Below are 22,742 nucleotides of genomic sequence, written 5' to 3'. Positions count from 1 at the left end.
CATTCAACTTGGCTCAATAGGTCAATCTTGAAACCTATAGACCTAACTCCTTACCTGACTTGAGTTCTAAATTAAACCATGTAGGGATTGATTCAATATAACTCGGTTGACTTGATAGATTTAAAGGCAATCCAGATGACTAGTGAAAACCTGATTTGACTTAAAAAATTTCAAGACATGATCATTTTTTTTTAAATATTGCAATGATGACCTTTTGGATTGACTCTGATTAACCTGAATTAATTCACCAAACTTGCGACTCAGGACATGGACCTGACTATGTTTAATAACTTATTTTTTTGAAATTATTTTTTATTAACAATACGATAGAAAAAATAGACAATTGAAGAAAAAAAATCAAATAAAACTTTTTTAAAAGTGATCATGATAGGCTAAAACTTTTGCTAATATTATTAAAAAACTAGTATAATCTTATTCAAAAAAAAACAAAATGTATGGTATTTAATAAGATCTATGATTAACTAATTTTAGAATTTAAAAAGATAATATATGTAATATATATTAAATTAATTATTTTAAAAAAACATTTTCATTTAAAGACCAACAAAAATAGCTTAAGACAAGCCAGACACACAAGCTTGAGTGGTCGAGCACACCGGCCCATTAACAATACGGCTAGGTGCATGGCAACCTAAGAATGCATGTCTGATTTTTTTTAACACGTCACCCACCCAATGTTTTTTAAAAAGAAACAGATGATGCATTACATGCTTGCCCAATTTTTAATCAATAGGGAGGTGACTGAAAAATTAGATTAGGGTTTTTTGGACTTGAAAAACTAATTTTAAATTTATTTTCACCTGAAAATACCTAAAAACAATATTATTGTAGCCTTAGTAAACTAATTTTTCAACTCATAAAACCTCCAAATCAGCTAAAAAACATAAAAACATATGGAAAAAACACTTTGAAACTTGATCTATTTTTTCTAGCAACATAAAAATTCGAAAATACCTTAGTAGCAACTCTTCTCATCACTTTTGACACCAAACTTGCCTTTTTTTTTTGTTAAGGGAAATCTTGTTGACCAAACATTTTATATTCACAATTGTTTGGCGATGAGTCTCTCTCTCCTACCTCAAACTTAGAGACTAATATGTAAATAAAATAAAGTTTTGAACTAATATGCATAATTATAAAACTGAATGGACAAAATGATAGTAAAAAAATCTTAAGGCATTGTTTATAAAAAAGGCATCGACAACTTTGTCATAAATCAATTTTTTGTTCCCTTTTCAAAATATTTTTCAAAAATTCAGAAAAAGAGCAAACAAAATTCAAAAAAATGTTTTTGATTCATTTTGGTTATTTGCATGCCTTTTTTTTTGTAATTTTCAACTATTGTTTTCTTGTTGACATCTTTTTTAAAAAACTCAAATTCAATGAAATATGTTTTCAATGCATTCACATCCATTTCGTATTTTCTCAATTACTTTTCTTATCAAATTGACATTAATATTGTTTTTTAAAGAAAAAACAAAATAAGAAAATAAAAAAATCAAAAGTCAAAATGGAGAGTAAAATGGATAATAAGCTAAAGTGCAAAATAAGAAAAATAAGGAATTAAAATAAAATGAATTTGCTTGGGGGTCAAGTAATTAAAAAAATGTCAAAAGTCAAGTGGTTAAAACAAGAGAAACGAGAGACCAAAACAAAATTAAGCCCCAAGTAACTAAAGAAAAGATGATAAAATTTGTGGTTATAAATAGATGAGTGAATTGTAAAAACAAAAGATGGCCACCACATAGAAAAAACTAATCTTATCTCTCCTATATAAAATCCATAACCTCATCTCTTCCACCGAAAAGCCTTGTTACCAAGAAAGAAAGATAGAAGGAGAGAACAAGAAGAGAAAATATGTTGAAATTTGAGAGAAAAACTCTTAGACATAAAAAAAGAAAGAGAAAACAACCAACTTTCCACTCCTCTCCAAAGTGCAATCCATCTCCCTATCCACCATTTTTCATCACCACTTCCTCCATTTTCTAGCTCATCTCCTTTATTTTATAGCTAATAAAGTTCTAACTGCAACTTTGAAAACTCCATCCAAACTAGAACACTGCTCGAGTTTGAGGTTATAACTAAAGCTACACACCTCGACTTCAAACATTCTTTTACTTGATAGAAAGATAATACATAATCCTAAAACTTTAATAAAGAGTTAAAAACCTAGTTCTATCATTTAAAGCTCAAAGCATAGCAAAAATAGAGAAGTTAGAATTTGTCCTGAAGTTCACTACAACTTAAACCTTATTTATTACACTACTTAGCTTTTTAGTTATAATTTGAGTTAAAGACCTCTATTTCATGCATTATTTAGCTTAATAAAAAAATAATACATAGACATAATTTTTTTTTTATGAAAAGTACAAAACTTAATTTTATTGTTTTGAAGCTCAAAACATTGCATAAACAGAGAAGTTAGAATCAATCCATTAGTTCACTATAGCTCAGACCCTGTTTCGGTTTTAACCTCTATTTGTAGTTGTAGAAGTCAGAAAAAAAAACTTAGATGCATTAGGAAGCTTAAAAGGATATCTAAAACTTTGGTGAAAGATCTAACTCTAAAACATGTTGATCGATGCTCTAAATCCAACTAGAAGTCATGGTAGATATAAGAGCAATATTTCACAACAAAAACATCATCTCTAGTCCAGCCACTATTCGAGCCCCTTTAAATCCTCCTCGGTCACTCTTAGGAGGTCAATTTCAAACCCTAAACATCTCTCGAATAAATATCTTGCTTTATTAATGATTTTGATGTGTTTGGTGATGTGATCTTGGGATTGAGCAATGCTTTATTAGATTGATATTTATATTTGAATGCATTTGGCTGAATTCTTTAATTTTACATCTTATTTATTCTCGTGTTCTTGGTCATTTCATCACTATCCTTAGCATTGTAACATGTCTTTCTTTGTGTATGAACATTGATTTATTCAATAATATGTATTGACATAGTTTTTTGGTTCCAAATGATAGAAGATGAAAGCTCATTCATACATACATTTACATTCAGTTTATAAAGTCTTATAACTTGTTTGTAAAACTCATTGAATGTTTGACAAATATTAAAAAGATCATTGGACTGACATTCTAAACTTTTAAAAAACCAGTCCTTATTTTCCCACAAATCATGTAAAAAAATCTTGTTATTCACTCTTAATGTTTTAGGTAAAATAAACTCAACATGGGCCATTACCTTAAATATCAAAAGGAGTAACTCATTCAAAAAATAAGTCTTAGAAATTTTAAAGTCCAATATTCATCAAACAATTAGGAGTAATGGTCTTTTTAATTAGTTTACATGTATGCATGAGGACACGGTTGTTCATTTGTTGTGAATGTGCATACATGAGTCTTAACACCAATATATATTAAATACTAATGAGGGGCAACCAACAAAAAACTAAAATCATGAGAAGGTAATTGTTAACTAACACACCTTAAAAACAAGTGAACTCCAAAAAGATCATTTATCAAAACTTTGTCCACAAGGGACCTTCATGTCATTAGATACTATTCTAAATAGATAAACATATGATGATCACTACTTGGATAGGACATGAGCATACAATCTCCTTTCACTCAACAAATATCATGAGTGAATCATGGGTGCAATAGGATAAATGAACATTAATAGGGCATTATATATGGATCCTTTCTGAGATTTGAGTTGGGTTCAATGAGCCTAACATAAGCCCACACAATTATTCACTGACATAACTTGATAAAACATTTATAGTCATAGGTCATCCAGAGTAAATGGGTTTAAAAATGTTAATTCACCAAAAAATTAGGAGTGAAAATAATAATTAGAACCTTAGAACGGATAAGCATGAAACTTATCTCGAGGTATAACTTATTACAAAGACTCATGTAGATAGACCACTGGTAGAATAATCTTAACAAATTATTAGAAATAAAAGACAATTAACAATGCAGCTCATCTTAAGTAAGATGTTTCAGGGTGATAACATATTTCTTTTAGCATCATCAATTTCTTATCTTAGAACTCTGCAGACTGGTTAAGGTTTTCTAGTGACTATATTACTAGATAGTGATTTCTCTTTCCATCTTTATTTCATTCTCAAACAAAGTTTTTTGTTTTTATAGGTTCGTTGTGATATAGGTGGAATAAGTTTAATAATTGAAAAAAAGAGTTGAATGTTTGTTTTATTGTCAAATTTGGTTTCAAAAACTTCAATTTTTTTAATCAACAAAACTGAATCTTATCATACCAAATAAAACATTAATTTGATTTCAGAACATCTTTTCGACACTTCGAAGAACTCTATACGAAGTTATTAAAATAAATTATGAGCTCAAAATTCTATTTAACCTAATTTGTAAGGATAAAAATAACCAAAAAAAAAATCCATGATAAAAATAAAAACTGCTCCAAGAACAAAACAAAAAAAAAAAAAAACCACACTGCGCCGTAAAAGTGAACCGGTTCACAGTGAAATCACCTTGGCTTTTTTTAATTTTTATAATTTATAATCTGTAATTGTAATCAAGACTTGCTAAATTATATAAAGATAGATTGAGTGGTTTAACTTGAAGACGTAGTTTTTTCTTTGTGGCAGAAATGTGCAGGAGAATACCAAAGCAAAGGAATGGTCACGAAAACAAAAGAATCCTCCGAAGATAAAACGAGCTATTGTCTAATAGTTAGCCTATACAAATGACATTCAGACTAGACAATGAGCAACACCTGATCTTCTCCCAGCCCCCAGGTGCTCAGTTGTTTTAGATTTTGGTCCCAGTCTATATAATACAACCTTACATTGTTCGAAGTGTTGCATCTTCTTGTTTCATCGATGAAAGGTTTTGTCTTGTCCCTAGTTGGTACTGAAATTTCTCAGCAAGTGGACAGTTTCCTTTGTTAAATGTCTCTATGAAATGACAACGACTGCAGATATACTACATGGATGTAAGTAACGCTTCTGATTCTGCTGGATCATCAACGGTAAAAAGTTGTAAATTTCTGGATCGCTTTCTGTTCTGGTTGTTTTTGCAATATATGTGTGTGTGCATGCATGCTATCAGCCAAATATAAATCACAAAATAACGATCTTGCTCTTTTAAGTTGCTACTTCCGAGCTAGTACATTGTTTTTGAATTTTTAGTAAAATAAATGTACGAGACATAACTCAATTGCTTCCATTGCCAAATATTCCTGTTTGAATAAACAGTGCACACTCTGCAGTGCTGCAAGAATCTGTTAATGCAAGAGCTCAACTTTCGCAACCTTTTCCTTTAGGAGGTGAGATGGTATTAGAATCACTCATAGTGTTTCAACTACTCGAGTTTGTTCTGTTATGTAGACGAGTTTGATTGTTGGTATGTGCTGTACCTTCTGGTGATCTTCAATGAGGCCACTTCGGAACCTCTGCAACAATTGCTCATGCACATCCTCCAGATGCAACTTCTGAAGGCCATTAAGATGCTCAATCCCTTGAGGCAACGCCTTCATCGCTTGACAACGAATTAGATACAATTCCCGGATGCTTGGCAGCGAATTCTCCTCCAGTTTCATGCTATCCAATTGCACAAGCTCTACAAGATTCAGTTTGTTCAGTCTAGGGAACCATCCTTCCTTGAAGTGTAAGGCCCTGCCATCATATGCTTTCTTGAGCTCAAGGAACACTAGACTGGAAAGTACATGGATAGAAGAAAGTATATCTTCTTGGAGACGAGAATAACCCAAATACAAATGCGTTAGATTTTCCAAGGACCCAATCCAGGGAGGTAACCTATTCAATTGACCGATCAAGGTTAGTTTCTGAAGAAATATTGGAGTCAAAGGTAATGCTTCCAATTGAAGTTCCTCTTCTGTATTGGTTGCCATCACACCTAAACGGAGGAGGCCTGTCAACTTTTGAATTGAATCGCACAGCTTTGGTCCATCAGCAGCTCTCAATTTTGCAATCTCCAACCGTTTGAGACCAGTCAAGTTCCCTACCTGCTGGATTAGCTCCTTCTCTGCTTCAATACATGCAAGAGTCTGCAAACTGCGGATGTTCCATACCCCCCCCGGAGCCTGCATACTGATGAGAGCGTCTGTTGTTTGAGAGTTCTGACCGTTCTTGTGGAGCATAAACAGATGCCTCAAATTAGATAGTTTTGATATTCCACTTGGTAGCCTTTCTATATAGGTATTCCATACATCCAATGTTTGTAACTTGTTTAGCCTTTCCATCGATTTGGGAAGCTCCCTTATATCTGTATCTCTCAAGTTCAAGTACCTTAGATTGAACAACTCAACCAGTGTTCCTGGCATGGTCTCAATGGGAACACCCTCTAGATCAAGAACCCTTAGAAATTTGAATTTTGATGACACAACAGCTAGAGAGAACGAAGAGCATGTATCTGTTGGAAACACAAAGAAAGAGCGAAGATGGTGTGACATGGCACTGCCCAATCGGATGCTTTCACCAGTACTATGAACTGATAACCTGCGGATTTTTCCTTCTAGCTTTGATGGGTAACCATCATATGCTGTGCAGAAATTCTCCTTTTCAGATATCGTCATAGCTAGTTCACGCATGACATCTTGTACTCGACATATCTTCACCCTCCCAGCATCATTAGTCTCTGTAACTTGAATCAGGCTTCGGAGGACAAGTTCTGTGAGGTACTCCTCTGCTATCTCTTCCAAGGTCATACCTTTTCTTTCTCGGATGAACCCTTCTGCTATCCATAGCCTAATTAACTTCTTCCTCCTAATTGGGTAACCATCGCGGAAAACACAACAGAATAAGAAACAATACTTGAGGTAGAATGGTAAATCATTGAAGCTCAACAGCAATATTCCCTTCACTTGTTCCAGCATGGGATTGTTGCTTAGTTGCCAATTGAGGCTTTCAAAGACCTTCTTCCATTCCACGACCGTCTTGCTTCTTGAACACATGAGGCCTCCAACTGCCACTATTGCAAGTGGCAAGCCCTCACATTTCTTCAAAATGGCCATAGCTAAATGTTTAAGCTCTTTGGGACAAAGGTGATCCGTGTCATTCCAAAATGCCTTTTTGCACAAGAGGGCCCAAGCATCTTTCTCTTGAAGAGGCGCAAGCTGATGGACACGGCTTCCAATTCCAACAGAGGTAGCTACATTCTTGTTCCTAGTTGTGAGGATAATTCTGCTTCCATATCTATTATTGGGAAATGCAGTTCTTATTATACTCCAAAGATCTATGCTCCATACATCATCTAGGACAATAACATACCTTTTCAGGTGCAAATAATCAATAAGCATACCCACAAGCTGTCTGTAGTTCATTGAACCCACGTTGTTTGGTATCACCACTGATGTCGCGCCAAATAGCTCCTTGATGATGCTTCTCAACAGCTCGCCAGTCCCACATGTTTGAGACACAGATATCCATGCCCAACAATCAAAGCCTCTCTTGATTATATGATTGTTGTAGACTCTTGTGACTAGAGTGGTCTTACCAAGACCACCCATTCCCACAATTGAAATAACAGTCCGGCGAGGTTCATCCTCCATTAACCATCCAAGCAGCTGCTCCGTGCTCTCTTCCATTCCCACTATATCATCATCATCCACAAACGTTGCCGATTCTCCATAATGCTGCCACCTATCGCCAGCAACATTTCTTGTAGCCTCCTCATCAAGCTGATCAAAACCATATCGCTTGCTTCTCTCTGAAACCTCATGAACCTTAGCTATGACCTTTTGTAGTTTTGAAGAAATTCGATGCCTTGAAGTTATGTTCTTGGGGAATTTGACCACGCCTTCGACGATACCCTTGAATCCATTCTTAAGAGGTTTCTTATATTTGTGATGCATGAACTCATCTATTATATCCTCGACTTCATACGCAACCTCTCTTACTTGCCTCACCCATGTTTCCACTGAATCACTCTTTTCCTTTCTTCTTTCTGCATCTCTTAAGAATGATTTCATGCTCTCTAGCTCAAGTTTGATTTCTTCTATTTTATCACGAGCATCTCCCAGCAGTGATGCTTTTTGCAGTAGGATTGTAGTTAGTTTATCAAGTAAGAAACTCACAGCACCATCTGCCATCTTCACTCACAAATCTACTTCTGCTTCACTAACTGTTTTCCTCTCTTTCCGTCATTGCAATTTACAGGGATGGTGAGAGGAAGGTGAGAGGAAATGAGCAGGAAAAACAGTTTGCAACTTTGTTTGAATTTAATACACATGACCTGATAAAGTAAAACTCCAGGAAGACTTTGTACAAGTCAAGACCGTGAGCATTTGCGAGTAACAGCACACACATGAAGACCTCTTCAAAGGTATTAAAAACTAATTAAATAAATAAAAATAATGAGGTTATTGACATCTCTATCTTTAATAAGATATAAAATGATTATAACTCTTAGATGATCCAATAATAAAAACTTGAAATTAAAAGATTTGTTTTTTTCATGGTTTCAGGTTCAAGCCTGCTTATATGATGGTCACTGGAAACTTATATAGCCCTTATCTTTAGGGCCCGTAGGATTAGTTGAGATACGCGCAAGCTAACCCGAACACCCACATTAAACTATATATATATATATATATATATATATATATATATATATATATATATATATATATATATAAAAGATGATTGTACCATATTTAGGGGTATTAATATATGCGTGACCGGAGATTTCACAATCCTACCAGTCAAGTTTAAAACCTTTTTGGGCCTAATAGCGTGTAAAAACATACCGTTACAAAAACCAAGAGTTTTATGGAATTGAAGCTTTAGCAAATTTTGCGCTTTCAAATCCCTATTGATAAACTTTAGCCACCTTTGCGGTGCTTACAATATGTTTTGGCATACAAGCGCCAAACCATAAAGTTTTTCTTAGTTTTTGTGTTATGAAAAGTCCAATGCATGAGAGAATTGAAGATTGTGAATTTTATTATGAAATTTTTATGGTGTATTTTTAACCAATAAATCTTATTTTTTTTACAAAAAGAATGGTATACAATGTAATTACTATGATAATATTTAATGAGAGATCAATATCCCTTACCTTATGGGAATATAGTAAATCCTTGAAAGATTTTTATATATCTAAAAAGGTGTAGAGAGATTGGAGTTTAAGACGTTATGTGTAGCTAAACCTATAGAGACCGAGTTCTTCCCTGAATGAGATCCAAGGAAGGTTGGTCATTATCTTGGATTTGGCTGACTACCAAGTCTAAACGCTTTGGGTTTAGCATGCGTGTCAAACTTACGCTACCTTGACCTTGGCGCATTGCCAAGTACAAACGTTTTGAGCTTGACGGGGTGCCAAGTCCAAGCGTCTTAAAATTGATATGCGTGTTAGACCCACGCCACTTTAGAGTTGGCGCATTGCCAAGTCCAAGCGTTTTGAGCTTGACAGACTTTCAAGTCCAAGTATCTTGAGTGTCAAACCCATGTCACCTTGAACTTAACGCACTGTCACGTTCAAGCGTCCGTGAACAACCTTAGTTTTAATGCCTTTTTTGATCGGTTCTTTAGGTGTTTTCCTTTATAATAGTTTAAATCCGACTACGCTTTTGCATGTTGTGTTGTTGCTTACATGGTTTTTAGCTTTTAAGATTTTTCAGCTTTTTATTTTTATTTTAGAGTGATGATCTACCTATTTGTTTTTTTAATTATCTTTCCATGAAAGGCTCCAGGCTTTGGCTTTGTGCTGGTCGTCTTTGATGCTTCTTTTCTAAAAAGATTTCCTTTGTTCATTTCCTCGAATAAACAACTATGATGTTTTTGTTTTTTCCATCCTTCCTACAGGTAACTGGACTGCTCTCCTGCTGCTCTGTTCGCATTAACCTTCCTCCTAGTAGTGCACGTGCCTTCTTGAGTTATTTCTTCAAGCTCTTTTTTTCAAAGTCTGCCTGTGTGGTTTAAGTGCAGGAATTGTAATTGGTTTGCATCCTTTGTCTTTCTATTTGAGCTGTCCGCTTCAGTTGTTAAGTTAGCTTAGAATTGTCGTACACTGCCCTCTGCAATTCCTGTTCGCCTTTTTCTTGGCTTTGCTGGACGAAGCTAGTATTATGAGCTGTTCCATTACCTTCTTTTTTTTATAATTCCATAAGGTTTTTTGCTATTTGTATCTGTTCTTCTATATGCTTCTGACTCTTGTAGCTTCCCCTGCTTTCAATTGCTTCCTCGCTGTCCACTTACTGTTTTACTTAATTATACAGTGTTGCTGTCTGTTGCTGGGTATTTGAGATCAGTCATTGCTACCATTTAATGGCCTTCCATTGAATGCGATATTTATTTCATCGAGGTGAATCTCTCTCTCCCCCGTTTAGCCCAACTGTTTTATTTGAGAAGGGAGCTTTATCTAGTTTATTGTCTAAGACTCTGTATTTTTCGATTTGTTGCTGCTATTTTTAATCCAGAATTTATGATTACGAGGAGGAATGGAGGGTTATAGAAAGTGATGACTTTTAAAAAATCTTCTTCATCATCTTAGACCAACTTCTTTGGGCATGTTTGTCCATTCATGTTCATTGCATAGCATGAAGAGTTCAGTGAGTTCATGGATTGTCCTTCCATGGATAGAGGCTGCAAAATACCTGGATGTCAGCAAGATTTGGATTCTATTTTTTGCTACTCTCTGATTTCAAGATCTATTTTTTTAGATGTTTCAGAACTGTAGAGATTTTATTTTAAATGGTTTTCGCTTGAAGGGCTCTTTGGTTTTTGTTCAGTCTACCTTTGCTTAATATTTTACCTGTTCTTACAGAGGCATCTGGTGCCATTATTCATGTGAGTTTTATTACAATAGAGGTAGCTAGCTTTTCCCATGACTTTTAATTCTTCGATCTGGTCTCTCCACGCCGTCTCTGATTGTAGTTATGCTATTTTTTGTTCCCATATCAGATGTGCTTGCCTCATCTCCTGTGGTTTTCAGTTTGTTTTTGCAGCTTGCCTTTTGTTGCAGGTTTTTTTACCGAGTGTGCAAAATTTCTGCGACACCAAAGTTGCAGCAGACACAAGCTATATGAGCCCCTTTGTTTATGTGGAAGCGTTTGCGTTTCTTGTAAACATACTAATAGTGGTGTTTGGTTACCGATTGCAAAAAAAAATAAAAAATGTGGGTCTCATTATTTATCTGAGACAGGACCTTGATTAGGAAAAGCAGAATTTTACTGTTTTTTGCAAGTTCAACAATAAGTAACTTTCTAGAGATAACAAGAGATGGGAAATTTATCAAAGCATCCTCTTCTCTTTTGCTCTTCTCGTCCGTTTTCATTTGCATTTATTTCTCTTCCCATCAACCCTAACTTCTACACAACAACTCTACAATAAACCATTATTGCTGCCCAACCCCCAACAATAAGTGATGGTTGTGTCTTTTTCTTTCTGTTCTGTTGTTATTCATTTCTCCTTAACAACAGAAGAAGAAGAAGAACAGCAAGTCGTTTTACTGCAATCAACAACCCTAAAACAGAAATCCAGATCGTGCTTCATTCAAACACTAAAGCTGTAATTTCTAACGGGTTAGTTTGCTTAGTTCACTGGTCTGCTCGTATAGTATTTTTAAGTTAATTTTTGTTGATAGCAATAAAACTTAGATATGTTTATTCCCTTTTATAAAGCACTTGTTTTTTACTCTGGACAGTGATAATTGCTAATTTTTCATTCATTTCTCCTTAACAACAGAAAAAGAAGAACAAGAGCAACCCGTTTTACTGCAATCAACAACCCCAAAACAGATTTCAACATCGTGCTTCATTCAAATACCTAAGCTGCAATTTCCAATGGGTTAGTTTGCTTACTTCATTGTCTGCTCGTATCGTATTTTTAAGTTAATTTTTGTTGATTGCAATGAAACCTCGATTTGTTTATTCCCTTATATAAATCACTTGTTTTTTACTCTCGACAGTGATAATTGCTAATTTTTCAATCTGTTTATTCCCAACATGTATCTTCAGCTATTTATGTGTTGGTTGCTATGTTGAACTGGTAGTAGTTGTCTGTGGGTAGTTATTTATGTGTTGGTTGCTATGTTGAACTGGTAGTAGTTGTCTGTGGGTAGTTATTTATGTGTTGGCTGCTATGTTAAACTGGTAGTAATTGAGGCCGAAAGCAAAGTACTTGCTGCACTGTCAAGCATTAATAGTTTTCAAGCCATCAGAAACTGGTAATTGTTGTTGTTTGCTGATGATTGCTAACAAGTAAATAAACGTAAATTAAACTAATAATTTCCTTTGCTAATTAGAACATCCCCTGATAATTAATGAAACACAGTTAAAGGTTTGAGTTGTTTGTGGGTAGTTTTCGATGTTCTTTCCCCTACTAAGAAATAGTTGAGCAATCATTATGGATTACTTTGACAAATGTAATTGCCTGTTAGTTTTGTAATGGAATACACCAACTTTAATTGTAAAATGTCGAAGAATTTCATTATATTGTTGTCAACAGTTATGTGGCTTTGATAATTACAAGGCAAATCTCATCAAGCTTTTCCTTTTTATACTGTGTATGGTAAAGCTAAACAAGTTTCTTAGTTTACACTTTACATCATTCAATCTTTTGTTGAACTAGTTAATTGCATGTCAACTGTGGATGTTAAAACTGATATATAGTTTCTTTTTTCATCATTTGTCAACATTCAACCTCTTGTTAGTTTCTTTGGTTAACCTTTTGCTGGAAATGTTATTTCAGGTTCTATTTGTATCTTATTTTAGCCCTTATCAGCATTAAATCTTTTGTTAGCTATAGTTAATTGTTAGTTTAATTTTTTCTTGCATTGTCAACTAAGCTGCTATAGATAATTGTTAATTTATTTTTTCATCCGTTGTCAACATTCAATCTTTTGTTATTCTTTGGTTGACCTTTTACTGGAAACATAATTTTCTGTTCTGTTAGTATCTTATTTTAGCCATTATCAGCATTCAATCTCTTGTTTATATAGTTAATTCTTTGTTTAATTTTTCCTTGCATTGTCAATTATTAAGCAATGGATGGGTCTGACACACATAATAAAGCTTATTGAACCAAGGCAATGTTGCACACGTTTTGTGACATTTGCATTAAAGCTATTAAGAGAGGCATGAGACCAACACCCATTTCGACAAAGCTGGCTGGAAATTTGTCATACAGTCATTCAAAAAGCAAACAAGACTTTCATTAACAAAAGCTCAGCTTAAAAACAAATGGGATGTGATTAAAAAAGACTAGAGGGTATGAAAAAAATTAATAACTGAAACTGGAGTTGGTTGGTCTACTGAACTTGGGACCATCTTAGCAACTGATGAATGGTGGAAAGCAAAATTCAGGTTAGTTTTAGCCTCACAAAATTATTTGTCATGTTGTATTACTTATTAATCTACTATTATTGCTAAGTACATCCAACTTTCATTACACAGGAAATGAGAGGAGCAAAGAAGTTTAGGCATGTCGGCATAGAGCCCTCATTGTGTGCCAAGTACGACATCATGTTTACTAACATAGTGGTCACGGGAGAATATGCTTGGACTCCCTCACAAGAACTCTTATCATATGAAGATAATGTGGCTACTAGAATGAGAAACACAACCAATGAGGAAACTAATATAGAAGAAGGAAGTGGCGACTCTGAAGAGAATACAATCCTTTATTTCATACATGATGTTAGCAATATGGTTGGTGGAAACAATGTCGCAAACAGTAGCAGCAACCCCAATAATGCAAAGAGAAAGGGTTCACATCATACTACACCTCAATGCCGAAAAATGAAAAGGGGAACTGGAATGGGAGCACAATTATTCGCACGTCTAGATCAACTTATTGAGTCTGTCTCCATTACCAAAGAGAGCACAACTCCTTGTAGAGATAAAAAGGATTGTAGCATTGAAGAGGTAATGGAAGAACTGCATTCTATTGATGGAGTTAACTTTGGTAGTGGCATTGCATACCTTTACAACTGAATTCTTTTGTTCGAAGAGCAAGAAGGAGATGTGGGTTGCAATGGGTGCTATTGATAGAAAAATATCATGGCTGAAAATAATGTTTGAACAACAAAGAAAAACTTAGATGGACAAGGTCAAGTTTTAACTTATTAACCTATTCATGTCTTTTCATTTATGTTGAATACAATATTCTGGTAACATTTTCAATTGTCTGACATCTTTTCCATTTTTTTTTTCAGACTTCTTGTGCTACAATTGTTGCTGAAAAAATATGAAGTTGCCTATGTATTTTTGTATTTTTGTAACCAAGTACTTGGAACACCATTACCATGTATGTTTTTACATTATGTATCACTGAATATTGTTGTTGGGTTGGAATTTAATGAGTTCTAAAATGTAGACTTCAAATGTGTGGTTACCTTGCAACTCAAATTTTTCAGTTGGGTTACTTACTGTTGAATTGTTGGTTTAATACATGAAAACCGAGATTGATGCTTGTTATTATTACACTTTGAATGTTAGGTTTAGGTTGTTAAACTCAAATTTTTCAGTTGTGTTACTTGTTGTTGAATGGTTGGTTTACTACATGGAAACTGAGATTGATGCTTGTTATTATTACACTTTGAATGTTTGGATGCTTAACTGTAAATGTTAGGTTTAGGTTGTTAAACTCAAATTTTTCAGTTGGTGTGATAATGTTAGGTTACATGCTCTTGAAAGTTAGGTAACTAATTTGGAATATTAGTTTCATGTCAACTGTGTATTTGTGTTATTTATATAAATAACAGTAAGTATGGGAAGACAATTTTACTTTCATATTGTCAATTCACAAGTAGAAACTGAATGTTGTAGTACCTGCAATCAGGTGTGGTGGTTTCTAACTGGTCGTGTTGCACATTGCTGCTATTTCTACAACTATAAGAAGTAAGTTGCATTTAATTTATTATTAGTTGCAGCCGATGATTACATTGAATGTTATGAAATTCATTATAAATAAAATGCATTCTTATGTTTGTAAATGTTTGTTCATTTGCATAATTGAAAATGAAAAGGGCAACAAGGTTGATAGGCAGTCACATGCAATGGGAACAAGGCTTATGTAACTATGTTTATGGTGTTCTTGGAAGAGTGAAAGGGTAGAAATTCATGGCTTTTATGATAAAGACCATAACAGGACTATCAACAACAAGATGCTAAAGGAAAGTCTTTGGTTATTTCTTTTTCTTTTTTTCTTTCACCACATGGTTGAGTAAATTATAGTTTAGTCCTTGTTGATGAGATTTTGAAAGTTAATTTTTTTTTTTTGGAAAATCACAGTTATCCAATGTTAATTGCTAATTCTTTCTTAAATTCCCATTTTGATCTCTGCAAATACTATTTTTTTAGTTTGTTTATGGCCGGTGGAATTGGAAATTGTGATTAGAGATAAAAGACATTTTTGAAAAAAAAAATACTTAAAAACTAATTAAAGGACTGTTACGCAAACAAATATAGCCTCCTACAAATTGCAAGGCCAGCAAAACTACATTATACATATAGAAATGGAACAATATTACTAGTCTTATTTACAAATCCAAGATCGTTATTAATTGATTTTTATGGAAATGAACCTATATTAAATGTTATTCATTTTTTATGCTAGGATATTAAATGACTCTATATTTCGGGTTCTTTAAAAAGTGATGCTGAGGGTAAAATAATATTTTACAATATATTATTTCGGTATCCATAATCCATTATTTTTTTAACAAGTCTTAAGCTTTTCAATTATTCATAAAAAAATTGTATGTCATGATAAATATGAATTCGAACTAGTTTTCAACACTTTTTGACGAGGGTTATGATGATGTAATGAATAACGTAGCCGATTATGTTAATTATGGTCATTCTTTTGATAACGATGGAGATTCCAACGATAATCACAATTCTGATAACGACAATAACGACGACGATGATTCAGATGAAGAAGGTGAGTTGGTTTGAAAAAGAGAGTTTGGTCGTTGTAAATTGGTTTTATGCACGGCGGGTGCCCTCACATTATATTATAATACTTATATATACAAGGAACCCTGTATGGATTCGTACAACACTGGAATGCGATGGTTGAATGGAATATTACATGGATATTGGACACGCTGTGTAAACATGTTTAGGATGAATGCGCGACATTTCAAAGTCTTTGCTTTCAACTTGAAAACCAATATGGGTTAAAAGCATCTCAAAGAATGTGTGTTTTTGAAAAGGTTGGAATATTTCTTTATATAATAGCATTGGGTGCTTCCAACAGGGAAGTTTAGGAGAGATTTCAACATTTAGGAGAAACGATTAGTAGGTACTTTAATGAATTTCTTAAATCAGTTTGTTCATTCGCTACAGATTTAATACAACCTGCAGATCCCGGGTTTGTAAACACACCGCGTGAAATTGTGAACAATCCAAGGTATATGTCTTATTTCAATGTAATGTCATTAATCGGATTTATTGGTGGTGCTTCGTATTAAATAAATTTGTGAAATTTATTTTTTTAGTCAGCTCAAATTGATGCTTGTTGCTAGTTATTTGTATATTAGAATTGTGTAGGAGCTATCAACGGTACACATGTGGTGCGTGTGTTTCTTCATAAAACCAAATTCCATTTATCGGAAGAAAAGGTGTGCCGACCCAGAATGTTATGGTTGTATGTAGCTTTGACATGCAATTCACATTTGTTTGGGCGGATTGGAAAGGTAGTGCACAAGATACACGAATTTTTCTCGAGGCAATTGACAATCCACATAAAATTTCCTAAGCTACCAGAAGGTAGTAACGTGTGTATGTGTGTGTATGTGCGTGTATATGATAATTAATGTTAATTTATTTTTGCATTTTTCAATTTAAAAAAATTATATGTATTTACAGGGAAATATTACTTGGTTGACTCGAGATATCCTAACGAATATGAATGTTTAGATCTATATAGAGATCATAGATATCATTTGCAAGAATTTAGGAGGCGAGGACAATCACAAATTCGTGAAGAAATTTTCAACCGTGTGCACTCTTCATTACGTTTTGTGATAGAATGTACATTTGGAGTTTGGAAAAAAAGATGGTGAATCCTACAGAATATGTCATCATTTAACTACAAGGCACAAGTTCAAATTGTTGTCGCATCCATGGTAATTCATAATTACATTAGAAGAACTTCAATGCAAGATGTGGCATTTATGGAGTTCGATCGTCATCCTGATTTTGTGCCTGATGATTTTCTAACAGATGTGGCTCCACATTCACAAATCTAAGAACACCACAGGCCTTCGCGAATGGATTACGTACGTGATAGAATTGTTGCAAGTTTAATGACACAATTATAAAATATTGTTCCAATATGTTTAGGTCTCTTTGCAATATTTTATTGGTTGTAAGATTACTTTTTATGTTATTATTCATTAATATTATGAATCAAGTTCTTTTAGATAATTACATCATAACATCAAATTGAACCATAATTTTTAACCAAACACATTATACTACTTTTTATTCAATCTCAATTTTAACTACAGTTTTAACTAAACATATATTTTTCCAAACCAATCTCAACTAAAACACTTTTTTATAAAAATAATTTTTTTTTAATCACAACCACAACAGCTACCACAATACCAAACACGTGTGTTTGGATAAATAAAAAATGAGGGAGGGAGGTTTTTCCAGAAAATCCTGGGTTGTCATTGAAAGCATCGATGGGTTGTCATTGAAAGCATCGATCGCATCGAACTGCTTATTTTGTTTGGATGGAGCCAAGAGAGGAAGGGGGAAAATAGAGATGAAAAACTTAAGAGAAAATTTTCCAGGGTTTGATGATAGAAACCATAAAATCTTATTTTGATACCGTGAGCGGTACTAATCATAATCCGATAATCTCCTCTTTTATGTCTTTGAGAAGAATGGTCAAGGCCTTCATTACATCAGTTGTAATAATTCTCATCATATACCGCACACACCTACAAAACCACAGGGAAAAAAGAAAAAAGAAAAACCCTTGCAACACAAAAATGGTAGCAGGTGCAATCCACTTAATTTACCCATCACAAATTACGGTGCATTTCTGACGTAAGCACCCTGTAGGCTGCTATCCCTGAGCTGCAACACCCGCCATATTTGGAAGCAAGAACAAGCACGACAATACCCATTTGTTTAAAACCAGCAAGCACTATCAAACGACAAAATGTATGATACTGGGCAGAGAGCGGGAGATGAAACAATCCATGTGTTTTATACAATGCAAGAACAATCCATTATATATATTACAAAGCATGAAATCCAATTCTGAATCAAATAGAAATATACCATCAAAGGTGACTGCGCAGAATCCAACTCAAATTTATGAATTGTTGAACAAGCTTTTCCAGCTTAACCATCACTCCACTAGCAGGTTTCCAACATTCTGATTCTTAATCAACAAGTGGCGCTGCATGCATTAAAAGACAGTTTTCTGCATATTACTGGAACAGTAGGGCATACCAATTGTGTCAGCTGAAGGCAACCAGTGACACAATTCCAGTAGATATCAAAGTTGTCAACAAACTGGAGATTTACCAGAAATATGTCATCGTTTCTCATGAATGATCATTGGACCTTGACCGAGTCAAACGCCGGCGCCTTCTTGGGATTGGAGATGCATCTTCACCAGCATTGCCTAATACATGCAAATAACCATCGTTGTTGTTGTTGTTGTTGTTGTCGTCGTCGTCATTGTCATGTAGACCCAACAAATTCTCACCCCAAAGGAACCGGCGGTCAGCTAAAGTTTCGGCAGATTGGCGATGCCTAGTCCAAGCCCTTGACCAGGTCCTTGGTTCAGCTGCACCATCAATTGAACCAATCATCTGGAAAAAAAAGAAAGTAGTCCACCATGGTGCATTGACTTCATTTGTCCTGCTTTCCCTTTCAACTGATAATCTATCTCCATTTTCAATTATGTAATCACCAACCACAACAGCACCTGGCATAGCTGAATGGACAGCACTGACAATATCACCATATTCTCTCTGGTGCTCAAGGCATCTCCAAGCTCGTTCCCTAGATGGATCAATGTCACAGGGCCGGATAGATGGGTGAACCCTCCTGGCATGTCTACGCAATTCTTGGTAGTTTCCAGAGAATGAGCAAGATTCCCGGGAGCAACTTCGCTTCTTCAAGTTTAGATATTTTCTAGCCTCATCTACCACCTCCCAGCCTAGTATGGTTCCTCGGCATAAAGGGCAACCGGGACTCAAACTTAACTCTGGTGAGTTCGCATTAACCCCTCCATGTTCAATCCTTTCCTGAACAGACTCAGAATCTACAAGTTCTTCAGGCAGTCTAACAAAAGTGTCATTGCTGATCTCATTTAGATTGTGATTTTCATTACCATCAATGGCATGACTTCTCAAAGTCACACTTGCATCAGTAGTGGTACTAGAACTGACTGAGTTGATGGGCATTGAACTTTGCAAGGTAACATTGCTCCTAGAATTGCCCCTCGATTTTTTGAACTGGTCCAGGCAATTTGAGTGCCTGTAACTCGTATCACAAATGTAAGATTTGCAGCCCTTCTCATTTGAGCTGCACAGGAGTAGAACAGCATTATGAGGACGGTCCAAGCAGATAGGACATGATACCTCATCCAATTCTTTGTGCAGGGCATGAATATCTGAATCAGTATTAAGTCTTCGTTTCAAAGCAGCCATCTTGAATTCACTGTAATAAGTTACTCAACACTTGAACTCATCAGACACCAATAATAATGAAAATGGAGCAGTACAAATTAACATACCAATAATATTGACAGAAGAACTAATAACTTTCCCCCTAACTAATTATAGCATCATGCTAATGTACAGAGGCGATATTTCACTTGTATCACTCAAGAAAACAATTAGCAAAGCACTACTGGTAGATCAGAGAACATCCAATATGGCTTCAAGAAGTGAAAGTCGTTAACAGGGAAAACCAAAAGCAACTCAATTTCCATTCCAAAAGTCAAAAAAAAAAAAAAAACCTTATTTGATTGCTGACCAACCAGTCAAAAACTTTGATATAACCTGGAAAAGGGTTTCTGAATGCAGACACCAAGTATGGCAAATTCTGAATTCTGAACCAAGTGCCATACAATCAGAAATAGGATGATACACTCCCAAGATCATATTTCATGAAGAGAATACAATTGTGGAATCCACAACACAGCAGACGGAATTGCCCATAAGATGCCAAAAAGAACATACGACTCCAAAAAATAACCGCAGCTTCAAGGGATATAACCAGACAGTTTTATCCTCCCAAAAGAAGTAAGTTGTTGTTTGAAAACGAGAATTCTTGGAGTTATATGGAACACAAGAAAGTAAGAAAACATCCATGCCCACACAACAAAGTTTGGCATCCATATCCAAGAAAGCAGATAATTTGACTGGTAGTTCAAGCAGAGTAGTTAAGATCTCTACTAGTTCTTTCAATATAACAGTCATGTATAATTATCGCATCAGAATTGTGGAATGTCTTCTACAAGTTCTCTTTCTCTTTTTTTATTTTTTGAGAAATAAACAGGCATGGCAAAGTTCATATCTTTGATGGCTTCTATCCAATATACAGCTAAAAATGGTGATATCAGATAACGGTATTCAACTCCAAAGTTCCCCATCATAAATTCTCTAATTTCATTGCGGAGAAATAAATGAAACCTCTCTCCTACTAAGACTTAGGTTTAGAAGTAAATGATGTCTGCTTAATTATTTACATAAAGAGATTACTCAGTGGAACATTTAAGTATAATTTGTGTTACCCCTATCATTTTTTTCATGAACCAAAAAACTAAGCACTCTTCATAATATAACTTTATTTTTTTCATAAATCTTGTAAGCAAAACCTTAAAAACTGGTTGGCATGTAACAGTTCAAGGAATATAATCTAAAAGAAAATAAAAATCTACATTACAAAAAATATATCTCTGTAATGAGAAGGCAAGGCTTAAACTTACAAAAGCAAGTTCATCTGCATTTTATACTTACCATAAGAAGGTACTGTACTGAAATTATCCACTGGAAGCTTCTGAGTGCCCAGTTATATAACAAATTGAAAACTACATACTTAAACACAAGGCAAGCCCTCTACAAAGCTCCAACGAGCGCCATAATTATTTCAGTAATCCTTACTCCTAAAGACTTGATACAACCTTCAATAACTTACACTAATTACTTCTCAAGCCACTAAGTTATGATTAGTCACAAAACCTGTAGAATGCCAGAAAAGAATACATGAGCTCATAATCAAAAAGCTCGATGAAGGTTTCATGAGTCACTAGAGAAGAAAAAGAACAAGCATATATAAGAACAGGAAAGCTTCAAGAAGAGTTTTGGATAGAAACAATAAATAAGAAATGAAATGCATATGTCAGAATATGGTAATTCTTGGATTTAAATTTCTATCTAATAAAAGCCTTGATCCCAGATACAAGGAGAAACACGCAGTTCTAATGACATATCAATGGAGATTATCAAAACAGTTCAACAAAGAGAGGAAAAACAAAAAAAAACCCTGTAAACATTATGAACTCCAATGTTGGCATAAAATCCCTGAACTAAATGAGCAGCTAACATGTCAGCCAGTATAAGGATAAAATGGCATTATAAAAAGAAGAAAAGTCCATCCACTACTACCTTTATCTTGTCCAATATCGATTCATCAATAGAAAAGGCAGAGACTTAGTGTTGCTATTTTCAGTATATATAATCAAGCACAGAAATTCCAGCTTACAACATCACTTGACAATCCCACATGATGTTTCTAGATAAATGAAATGCACCAACCCCATTAATCATCTAAAACAGTAAAATTCCACATAAATCTTAGTGATATGCTGAGGAATTGAGAATTTTTCCCGGGGATGGTAGTTAAAGGTAGTGAGGGTTTCAAAACCAAAACCAAACGAGACTAAAAGCAACAATGGAACTAGCATCATTCCTACAAGTGCGATGACTATACCAAAATAAAGACAATCCAACACAGTGCAGCAGAAACCAATACCAGAATTGAAAAGAAAATTAATTCATAACAATTTCCGAAATAAATTAACAACACACATATAAATTAACAACACACATATAAGTGGACTTCCAACCATGGCAATTCCAAAATTTATAAGTACCCATAAATTTTTTTTCTTTAATTTACACGGAATCAAAACTATACAAAACCGTTTTAGCATTAATTAATTAACTAAAGTAACAGATGAAAATCGTAGCCAAACATAGATCGATCCAAATACAAATCAATCAACATAATTGTAATTAACAATGACGGGTCATCTAAGTTTAATTAACAAAAAAAAAGTTGAGGAATTACAAGGCAATCGAATTCCTGATGATGATCTATCTGTTGGGGTCCTTGGGGAGGTTGCGTTAAGAACTCCCGGTTATAAAGATAAGTAGGTAGAAAAGCGCAAGAAAGGGAGTTGAAATTAAAATGAAAAAAATAAAGTATTCGGCATAAAAGCTGTGCTATTTATATGGGTAAAGAAAAGGGTTTTTTTTTTTTAATTACCGTAAATCTCAAAAATATTATCCAAATATTCTCAATTTTACCATTATAAAATTTTATCCTAAATTTTTTAGAAATTCTCGATTAAGGATTTTCATATTATAAAGCTTTTCATCTAAATTTATATCCAAATTATATATTTTTTTATTAAAAAAATGAAATCATTTAATGTCCTTAATCAAAAAAATTAAATTATTGATGATAAACTTAATATAAAAATGAGTGTACCATGATAATATTTTTGAGGTATATTTTGGTTTTCTTAAAAAAATTAATTAAATTAATGGTT

The 22,742-nt window shown here is 34.3% G+C and overlaps 2 protein-coding genes and 1 pseudogene across 5 annotated transcripts; 1 reads left to right on the top strand and 2 right to left on the bottom strand.

Annotated features, from left to right (window-relative positions):
* Positions 1 to 5,080: 5,080 nt before the first annotated feature.
* Positions 5,081 to 8,178, bottom strand: LOC133691955 (disease resistance protein RPM1-like). Its single transcript, XM_062112583.1, has one exon. It carries the CDS (start codon positions 8,072 to 8,074, stop codon positions 5,312 to 5,314), a length of 2,763 nt encoding a protein of 920 aa, XP_061968567.1. The 5' UTR covers positions 8,075 to 8,178; the 3' UTR covers positions 5,081 to 5,311.
* A 4,733-nt stretch (positions 8,179 to 12,911) lies between these two features.
* On the top strand, positions 12,912 to 14,024 carry LOC133691759 (L10-interacting MYB domain-containing protein-like; annotated as a pseudogene).
* Positions 14,025 to 18,136: 4,112 nt separating this feature from the next.
* On the bottom strand, positions 18,137 to 22,392 carry LOC133692194 (uncharacterized). Of its 4 annotated transcripts, none has more exons than XM_062112948.1 (4): positions 22,259 to 22,392; positions 20,926 to 21,147; positions 18,479 to 19,621; positions 18,137 to 18,384 (listed from the first exon to the last, which is right to left on the bottom strand). In XM_062112948.1, the coding sequence occupies exon 3, from the start codon at positions 19,609 to 19,611 to the stop codon at positions 18,499 to 18,501; it is 1,113 nt and encodes a 370-aa protein (XP_061968932.1). In that variant the 5' UTR covers positions 19,612 to 19,621; positions 20,926 to 21,147; positions 22,259 to 22,392; the 3' UTR covers positions 18,137 to 18,384; positions 18,479 to 18,498. The 4 variants fall into 4 exon arrangements, with proteins under 4 accessions (XP_061968932.1, XP_061968933.1, XP_061968930.1 ...); XM_062112949.1 differs by having other exon boundaries at positions 18,137 to 18,350; XM_062112946.1 differs by having other exon boundaries at positions 18,137 to 19,621.
* Positions 22,393 to 22,742: the final 350 nt, after the last annotated feature.

Source organism: Populus nigra, chromosome 4 (assembly GCF_951802175.1).
Source record: "Populus nigra chromosome 4, ddPopNigr1.1, whole genome shotgun sequence".
NCBI lineage: Eukaryota > Viridiplantae > Streptophyta > Magnoliopsida > Malpighiales > Salicaceae > Populus > Populus nigra.
This window is presented reverse-complemented; position numbering and strand designations above follow the sequence as displayed.

Coding starts and splice junctions, on each gene's coding strand:
- LOC133692194 (XM_062112946.1), bottom strand. CDS start 19,611: ATGGCTGCTTTGAAACGAAGACTTAATACTGATTCAGATATTCATGCC.
- LOC133691955 (XM_062112583.1), bottom strand. CDS start 8,074: ATGGCAGATGGTGCTGTGAGTTTCTTACTTGATAAACTAACTACAATC.